General features: G+C 57.1%; 1 protein-coding gene across 3 annotated transcripts; it reads left to right on the plus strand.

The window, feature by feature from the left end:
- Positions 1-3,190: 3,190 nt before the first annotated feature.
- On the plus strand, positions 3,191-8,557 carry LOC311175068 (interferon alpha-inducible protein 27-like protein 2A). 3 transcript variants are annotated; one of them, XM_084239962.1, is made up of 6 exons: positions 3,191-3,309; positions 4,958-5,116; positions 5,901-6,029; positions 6,937-6,966; positions 7,765-7,926; positions 8,325-8,557. In XM_084239962.1, the coding sequence occupies exons 2-6, from the start codon at positions 4,993-4,995 to the stop codon at positions 8,408-8,410; spliced, it is 531 nt and encodes a 176-aa protein (XP_084096088.1). In that variant the 5' UTR covers positions 3,191-3,309; positions 4,958-4,992; the 3' UTR covers positions 8,411-8,557. The 3 variants fall into 3 exon arrangements, with proteins under 3 accessions (XP_084096088.1, XP_084096087.1, XP_084096089.1); XM_084239961.1 differs by lacking the exon at positions 3,191-3,309 and adding an exon at positions 3,507-3,606; XM_084239963.1 differs by lacking the exons at positions 3,191-3,309; positions 5,901-6,029 and adding an exon at positions 3,507-3,606.
- Positions 8,558-8,773: the final 216 nt, after the last annotated feature.

Below are 8,773 nucleotides of genomic sequence, written 5' to 3' on the forward strand. Positions count from 1 at the left end.
ACAGGCTCCAGGTGAGCTCACATCTGGGGAGCCAGCCCAGGGCTGCCTGTGGACGTGACAGGGCGCCCGCTGGGCCCAAACCTCCTCCTGAACTGCTGGCCTTAGTGCATTTTAAGTCCCTCGTTTTGAAGATGTCACACCCTGAGAGTGGCACTTTCACAGGGTCAGCTGCACCGCCTGCAGGACAGGAAAGAAGAGATCAGTCTAGTTGCTGCTGCTTTAACCCCAGCTGAACAGGAAGCAGGTGCCCCTGGCCCCGTCCCTGTAAGGAGTGCGCACAGAGTCTCGACTCAGTGGGGCTGGCCCTGAAGGAAATGGGCCCAGGGAAACGTGTGACCAAGTGAGCGTGTGGAACCCCTGCCTGGGACAGAGCAGTCACTTCTGAATGTTGACGCCCAGAGGTGACATGGCAGGACCCCCAGGCCCCAGACGCTGTTGTAAATAATCAGGGTCCTTGGAACAGGCTTCTTTGCCCCTCGACACATGGACAACAGCAGGTTAGCACGTTAACTCGACCCCGGCCCACTTTCTTTGCAAAACTCCTGGAACTATTTCTCCTTGCAAACTGCATAATCCTCTCAAGAAGCTCGGCTCTCAGGCTGCTTTCCCACAGCTCTCTGGAGGCTGTTTCTGTCTTGATTCTCGAATAAACTCACTGTGTTAGCTTCAATTTTTTTAAGCCAACACTCTGGAAGACATCCTGGAGGAGGTGTCTTTTACTTAAGGATTATGCATTTCCTAGTCCTGGAAACTTGATAATCACTGGCTCAGAAGCAAGGGTTGTCTTTCCCTACTGAACTGAAATGAGCCAAAGCAGTGAGCTCCAGGCAAGGTTGACTCAGCAGCTACACACATGGGCTCAGCCATGGGCCTGTTTCACCCGCTCCCCTCTGCTTTCTGAGGTTTCAGCTTCATTCCCTGGCTGAGACTTTCTGGGATACGACATGGCTATAAAGGTTCTGGAGCCTATCTGCTTCTTCACTATGCACCCCCTCCAATAGCATTTTCCCATGAACCTTCTGATAAAGAACAAGTACCTCTGGTGACTGTTCCTGGCGTGTCTGAACTGGAGTCATCTATTCATCATCTTAAGCCTTGACTTGGACAAGGGATGGGAGAGGATGCTGGGTCAGTCATCTTGGCTCATCTGGAGCCTGGCAAGAGAACAGGTCGCTGACAAGCCCAGGTGAGTGTCCAGCTCCTGAAAGAGAAGGTTCTTATTTCAAAGACAGTGATACTGACTGGGCAACACTCACTGGCCAAGCCAATGACGGGGCTCTTCACACAGCTCAGGGATGTCCTCTAAGGGCAGGTTGCCCGGGCCTCCTTGGTCTTATGGGTGTAACCAGAGCCATGCCTGGCCAGGCACACTGCCCTTCCATCATTTTACAGCCCTCCGACTGCTTCAGCAGTGAGGGAAAAGCACGATGGGTATGAAAGAAGTGCAACAGATGTCTCGTCTTTTTAATTTTATAAAATGGAATTATGTTAGTCCCTAATGAAATCCACATTCCCTTATTCTTATTTTTAATATACATTATATTTATTATTAAAAATATAATACCATAATTATTTTATATTTAAATTGTATTTATTATTTAGGAATCCATCCTAGGTGGTGTACGAATAAGGCTCGAGTGCTTTTGGATCAGATAATCTCCTCCTCCATTATCACAGTCCCTCCATGACCCCCAGACCCTTTTGTTTTAGACTCTTGTTTGCTTCCCCTACTGACCATTTACATCACTTGATTTTTCTCTTCTTATGCTTTAAATTCCTGCTCTTATGTTTTGCTACATCAGTAATGAGTTCACAAAGTATTAGGCCTCCACCCTCAACCCTAATAAGCAAAATGTACCATGTGGGTGTGTGGACTGGCATCACAATGGCAGGAACCCTAATGAATCTTTACCCTAGCCTTAAATAACTGCCCACCTGCAGATGTGGTCAGGCCTGAGCTAAGATAAAAACCTAAGATAATAACCTGGGGGCCACATGTCACTGGTAACACAGAAGAGAACAACTATTCCAGGAAGGTCCCAATATTCCTGTGACTGATACCCCTGGTTTGCTAATGCCTTCCCGGACCTGAGAATGAAGAAGCCCTTCCACGCCCCTCACATTCCTTTCTTTGCTATATAATATTCCTTCCTTCACCATTGAGGAGATAGTTTCTTTAAAATACTAGTTGCCATTCTCTTGTGGCAAAGCCACATGTTAATAAGGAACTTCCGATGTGAAACAGGTGGCTCAGTCTATTTCTGAGCACAAGTAAGGCCACCCAGTTATGTCAGTAATCTCTCTCTCTCTCTCTCTCTCTCTCTCTCTCTCTCTCCTTGCTGGGACACGTAAAAGACATGTAATTTTCACATCCTAAAAGGAAAAAAACCTTTTTTCATAGTTCCCTCATTTTTTATAACTGTCCTTTCAATTTTATCCATTGCGCATTTCAGCGAAGGTGACTGTGTGGGCATATAGCAACCAGAGGCAGAACGCAAGGCTGCTCTGAAGCAGCTAAGATCTGCCCACAACAGCAGCCCAGCAATTTTCTCTGGTCCTCCCTCTGCCCTCTCTCCCTCCTCTTTACTCCAGCTCTCTATCAACTCCCTAATCCATTTTTCTGCCTCTTCTACAACTAGCTTTCTCAACATACCTAACCCCCACCAAGGCTAGGAAATGGAGGTTGGGCACAACAGTGCCTTGCTCCCTGCCTGCGCATGTCAGCTGATATAAAATGAATTTCAACTGATATCAAGAAATGTCTGCACTTACCATTCAATTATACTAAATGTGTAAAATTGTGCTTAGGGAGAATCAACCTTAAATTCTGGAAGGGGTTACCCGTGGGGGAGGGAGGCAGAGAAAGGCGATTAGGTGGGAGTCTCAGGCTGTGCTCACTGCCTCTGTGACGGGGGCCATCTTGAGCTGAATGGCGAGCAGTGCTTGTTGTGGCATCATTTACGGCCCTTTGGGTACCTGAAAATATTCCTGTTGTGCACAGTGTGTAGACTAGTGGCTGTATGTGAGGAGGAGGAAGCAGCCGTGCGCCTGGCTTGTTCAACTGTTTGCTGTAATGGCAGCTGAGAAAAGCTGGCACTTGGCGAGATCTTGGGTCCAGGAATTGATTGGAAAATGGGCTCTACTTCATGTGGATTTTTCCACTGCACTTTCCGCTGATGGAAGAGAAAAGCAGTTTCAGTTTCCAGAGAAAACGAACTTGCGCACTGGCAGCCTGCAGCGCCGGGGGCAGGGCCTCACCACAGAGCAGCTGCTTTAAACGAGCTGAGCAGACAATAGAACTGTTTGTGGGTATAAATGAGGGGCATCCTGGGATCCCCAAACCTGTCTGGGGTCCTGCTGCACTGCACCCTGGTGCTAGCCCCAGGCCCAGAAGCCAGCCCTGAGGCTGCTTCTCCCACGGCTGCTCTGCCCCCTCCCCCAAGTCCCCTCTCCTTCCCTCCACCCTCAGCAACACCCTTCCTTGCAGGGGCGGGGGAGGGGGGAGGGAAACTGGAACCTCCCCTTTCTCTGCGGATGCACTGTTCCAGGATCCCAGCCAGGTCAAGGCAGCCATCTCATCCTCGCTTTCAGATTCTGCTTCTCCTGGTAAGATGCAGGTGGCAGTGCCAGGAGGGTGGCAGGGGCCGCTTCTTCCTGTGGCCCCTGGTGGGGTGGGGTGGGAAGCTCAGCCAGTGCAAGCCCCCCTGGGGCATCTGGTCCTGGCTTTCCCTCAGGCTCTGCCTCAGAGCAGCACCCTTGGCCCTGTGTCCTGGGGCTCCGGGACTAGGAGTCTGTCCTTGCTGCAGGTTCCTGCAGGTGCCCTCAGGCCTGGGGGCGGGTGGGGTGAGAGAACAGAGGGTAAGATAAGCTTTGGAGGAAGAATCAGAGTCCAGAGGGCGTCTCCTGTCTGTGAGATGCTGTGTGATCACATCTTCCTGATGTGTGTGTGTGTATGCGCGTGTATGAGGGTGTGTGAGGGTGTGTTAGTGTGTGTGTGAGTGCGTGTGTGCAGATGGAATGAGGGGGAACTGTAACAGGGTGGTCCCCAGGAAAGGGGGAGGTTCCCTGCCCCACCCAAGGGAGGGTGGAGCTGAGCAGGAAGAGGAGAAGCTGAAGAAGAGACTGAGGTAGATAGGATGGAGCCAGGAGACCTGGAGGAGGCGCATGGAGCCTAGAGACACGTGAAGAAACTGCGCTTGTCTTTTGGTCGTGGACTGGGTGACACAGATGTGGGTGAGACCCGTGGGGAGGTGACCATGGCAGCTTTTATCTTGATGTTGATTTTGTTTTTTTTCTTCCGGGCTTGTCTGGTAGTTTTTGATCCTTTTCTGTGGGTCCCCACTGGAAGGTGCTCTAGACTTGTGGCAGGCTTTGGGGCCTTGCTCTGGGCCGATCCCATTTGGATGGAGTTTTACCCACAAGGGGACGGGTCACTTTGGGTGCTTCATTTAGAAACTAGACTCTTTGCCTTACCTGTATTGTTTCCTAGTTTTAGTAAAGTTCCTTCCCACTAAAGTCTCCTATGTTTTGTGTTGATGCGGCGGATGGCAGAACCCATTTAGAATAGGCAGGTTTGCGGGGTTTGGGCTGCCCCTCTCCCTGTCCTATAACAGAACCAGAGCATCCTCCTCATGATTTGCGCCCTCAGGATGAGTTGGTTTGAATTCCCTGAATCCTGTGCTTCCTGAGTGGCTCTTGGTGGCGGAGGGCGTCCAGCGCGTCCCCACAGCGGGCGCTGGTGCTTTCCAAGGAAGGATGCAGCCCCCGCGTGGACTAACATGCGGCCCCCCAGAGCCACCAGCCGTCCCCTAACACGGGTCCCTCTGTCACCCCAAAGCCCACACGCGCTCCTCTCCAGGCCGCTGCCCACAGGACTCACACAGCCTGTCTGTCCCTCTGAACCCCCTTTTCCAAGGCGGTGTTGGGGCTGGCCCTGACGTCCCTCTCCTGCCCACAGGTGGGCTCCGGTGAGTGCCGGTCACCTGCTGCGTCATGGCCTTCCGCCAGGCGGGCGTCCTGGCCTCCTCCCTGGCCTCCAAAGTGATGTCGGCAGCGAGTATGGTTAAAGTGGCTGGGGCAGCCTCTGGCAGCTTCCGGGCCAGACTTTCCTCAGTGGGTGAGTGATCCCCGGAGGGGCCTGCTGGGGTGAGGAGGTGGCAGGAGGTGGGGGGAGCCCAGGGTCTGGTATGGGAGCCCCAGGGAGGCCGAGGGTGGCCTCTCCTACAGCCTCCCTGCTCCATCCTGTCCTCCCCGGGGGTCTGCCTGGCTAGAAGGAGGCAGGACTGGGGGTGCCCGGGAGGTGGCCCCCTTCCCTGTGGACCTGGTCCCCTCTGAGGGGGTCTGAGCTGGGGCCTGGGGTCTGAGCTGGGGCCGGCGCTCTGGCTCTCGCGCCCAGCTTCACCGGCAGCTCTGAGCTGGGTGCTGCCCGCCCGCCCAGCAGCGCTCAGCCCGCGGGTCCCGCCGGAGCCCAGACCTGCAGCTGCAGTCACTGCACTCCCGGGTTCAGGCCCGTTGTCCTCATGAGCTCCTGGGAAGCCCCTCCCAGTTCCTGCCCTACTGTGGGGGTCTGCCTCCCACGGGCCGCTCACCCCACAGTCAGCTCCTTTCCTGTTCCCCGGGGATCCCGCTCACCCATGTCTCTCCCGGGGGGCGGGGAGCTGTGTGGGTGCTCTGGGGGGGCGCGCGGGGCGCACTCAGCAGAGCCGAGCCTGGTCTCCGAGTCGTGTCCGGGCTGGGGAGCTGCTCCGTGCTGGGAGGGCATCGCCCTCTCCCTTCTTCTCTGGGCCGTGGGCCTGGGGCTCCTCCAGCCCCCCTAGCACCAACATAGCACCAACATCTGGTGCCTGTGGGCAGGGACCCACCCCTGCCCCCCGAGCTCAGCCTCACCCTCCCTCCTCTAGGGAGCGCCCTGCCATCCCAGGCCGCCCTGACTCAGGCCTTGTCCACCCTCGGACCCTTGCTGGGCTCCCTGAAAGCCTCCCCTGTGCTGGGATCCTCTGCTGCGGCCCTGAGAGCATCCCCTCTGGCAGGTAATGGTCCTGGGTCACTCACCCCTGGGCTTAGCTCAGCCAGGGAAGGGCGCTGGGGAGGTCAGCGCTGTGCCAAGCCCAGTCCTTCGAGTCTGCCAAGATAGGATTCCTCAGCTTGCACAGCTATTGACATGAGGGACCCATCTCCTGGGCTCCTGGACACCCCCCACCCCCCATACCCCCAGGAGTGAGCTGGGGGCACTGAGACCCCCTGCTGGGACAGGAGGTAGAACACACAGCCCAAGGCTCCGCCTGGAGGAGGCTTTAGGGCCAAGCCTGTCCTGAAGAGTCCAGAAGGGCCAGGCCCCTGACAGGATGGTGGGGTCCCGCAGTCAGGCCGCCAGATGACACCCCCCTTCCGGGACTTCTGGCTGCTCACCCAGGTAGGCCTTGAGCCGGCCAGCAGCCAGCCACCCCCACGCCCCGTCCACAAAGCTGAGCAGCAAACCTCTTCTACCTGCATTCTGAGCCCTGGCTCCAGCAGGCCGGGGACCCTCTGTGCTCTGGGTGGTTGATGCTCACACCGCATCCTTCCTTCCCCCGCCACCACCCCGGGGAGTGGCTGAGCGCCTCCTTCTGTGCGTGGTGGGGAATCCTGACCCACGGGCCCATCTACAGGTGGTTTTAAGATGACCAGATTGTCCCTCCCACCATCCTGCCCCAGCTCTCCCCTCCCCCAGTGTGTGGGTCTCAGGCTCATAAGCACCTTAGCGTGCTCCAGGGCTGTGTGTGGCTTCAGTCAGAGGGATAAGGACGAGTCTGATTGGGAAACTCTGGGAAGGCTTCCTGGAGGAGGGGCTAGGGATCCTGCCCTCCTGTGTTCACTCCCAAATCATAGTAGATGAGGGACTCGGAGTGGAGGGGAAGCCAGTGTGATCCATTCACAGAAGCTTCCTTTGTTTTCCAGCCAAGGCTCTTGCAGCTGCGCTTGGAGGAGGTGAGTATCTGAGGGATGGGGCTCTGAGCCCCGTTTGGGGGAGCCACGGGCCTTGTCCATGCCCATCTTTGCTCCAGGCCTCATGGAGCTGGTCAGGGGGGAAGGAGATGATGGAGACCAGCAGGTGGCCAGGAGTGGACCCAAGGGCAGGGAGGCGAAGCCCGGAGTGCCATGGAATCTGCCGTGGAGGCGGTCCTGCAGGGCCCAACTGCTCTGGCATAGCCTGTGCGACCTAGGCTGTGCCCTTGAGCTCCTCTGAGTCCTGCTTCCTCCCCTGAAACACCACCCCTATTGCCCGATCAGGGTCATGGTGAGGCTCCACGGCCAAACTGGGCACCGAGCGTGAAGGTGGTGGGCGTCACAGAGACGCCATAGCCCGGAGACCTGGGTCCAGGGCCTCCCGAAGGTCTGTCGTGACGCCACGGACCCCGGGTTGGCTCCAGCTCCGAACCTGGTCCTCCCTGACACTAGGCCCCTGGGAAGACTTGCTGGTGGTAAAGGTTCTGTCTGTGAAGCTCGAAGCTTGCACACATGCAGGTTCCAGCAGACACGAGTCCACGAGGGCTGGCGACTTTCCCTAGGTCGGTCAATCTGACGGGAGCCCGCCCAGGGCCCAGGGATCCCCAGTCACCCCTCTGCTTTCCCCCTCCCCGTGGCCATGCCTGTGGCCTGAATTCCAGTGTGCCCCTTTCCAGTCCTCCTGGGTCCTCAGGCTGGACTCCACGTGTGTGTTTGGCAGGGGTGGTGTGAGTGTTGCTTCCCCTGAGCCTCCCATGGACACTTCTCCTGTCTCCCCAGTTGTGTCTGTGGCGGCTGCACCTGCGGTCCTTAGCACCGTGGGCTTCACCAGCTCCGGAATCGCTGCGTCCTCCCTGGCGGCCAACATGATGTCTGCGGCGGCCATCGCCAATGGGGGTGGAGTGCCGGCCGGCAGCCTGGTGGCCATTCTGCAGTCTGCAGGTCCGTGTCCTCGGCCCTGGCTGTGGAAAGCGAGGGGTACAAACCTCAGAGGGTCCAGGCCCCTTCGGCGGCCCTGACGCAGTCTCTCACCCTGTCTCTCCCCCTGCTTCCCTCTCTGGGTTTTTCTGAGGGACATCAGAGCAGGTGGCGGTGCTCTGGCCTGGGTGTGTGCAGGTTCCGGCCTACCCGGCCCAGAGCAGAGAGGCTGGGGGCCTCTCCCCCCACCTGGAGTTCTGTCTTCCCCCCTGGAGGCTGATGCAGCTCCAGGTGTTGCTTTCACAGGGACATTTGTGGGTTTTGGGCCTCAGAGGAAGGTGCTGGGTGGGGGCATGTGAGCTAGCTCTGTCCTCAGCGCTGCACTGACCACCCGATGCTGTTCTCCCTTTGCTTGTCCTCAGGGGCAGCTGGACTCTCCCTGTCGTCCAAACTGCTGCTGGGCTCCACTGGCTCTGCCCTTGTTGGTGGTGCTGTGATGGCCTTGTAACAGCTCCCTGGCGCCCCCTGCAGACAAGATGCTGGAGGAGACCTGAGGCCAACTTTGCACAGCAAGGCCCCAGCCACAAGCAGGGCCTCACCATGTGTCCTCGCTGGCCCCAGGAAGACCAGCAATAAAAATGGCTCTGCTACCCTCCTGGACCTTTCCTTTCTTGCTCACAGTTCAGCTGACTTTTCTTTACCAACCATGTGTCACGCGCATCAGTGAGTTGGGGGGTGAGGAAAACCTGGAGCCCAACGAGAAGCCAGGAAGCCAGGAAGCTGCCCCTCCCCAGCTTCTGGCTGTCCGGTTAACCTGGCAGATCGCCTCCCTCTGGGCCTGTGTTTGATCAGGGACCCAGCCAGGCTGGGT

This window comes from Talpa europaea (genome assembly GCF_964194135.1).
Source record: "Talpa europaea genome assembly, chromosome: 8".
NCBI classification, from domain to species: Eukaryota; Metazoa; Chordata; class Mammalia; order Eulipotyphla; family Talpidae; genus Talpa; species Talpa europaea.

Bases quoted from the DNA above. Each gene is read 5' to 3' on its own strand.
- LOC311175068 (XM_084239962.1), top strand. From the start codon at position 4,993: ATGGCCTTCCGCCAGGCGGGCGTCCTGGCCTCCTCCCTGGCCTCCAAA. The intron at 6,030-6,936 runs GTAATGGTCCTG...TTTGTTTTCCAG, and splicing joins GAGAGCATCCCCTCTGGCAG to CCAAGGCTCTTGCAGCTGCG. The intron at 6,967-7,764 runs GTGAGTATCTGA...CTGTCTCCCCAG, and splicing joins TGCAGCTGCGCTTGGAGGAG to TTGTGTCTGTGGCGGCTGCA.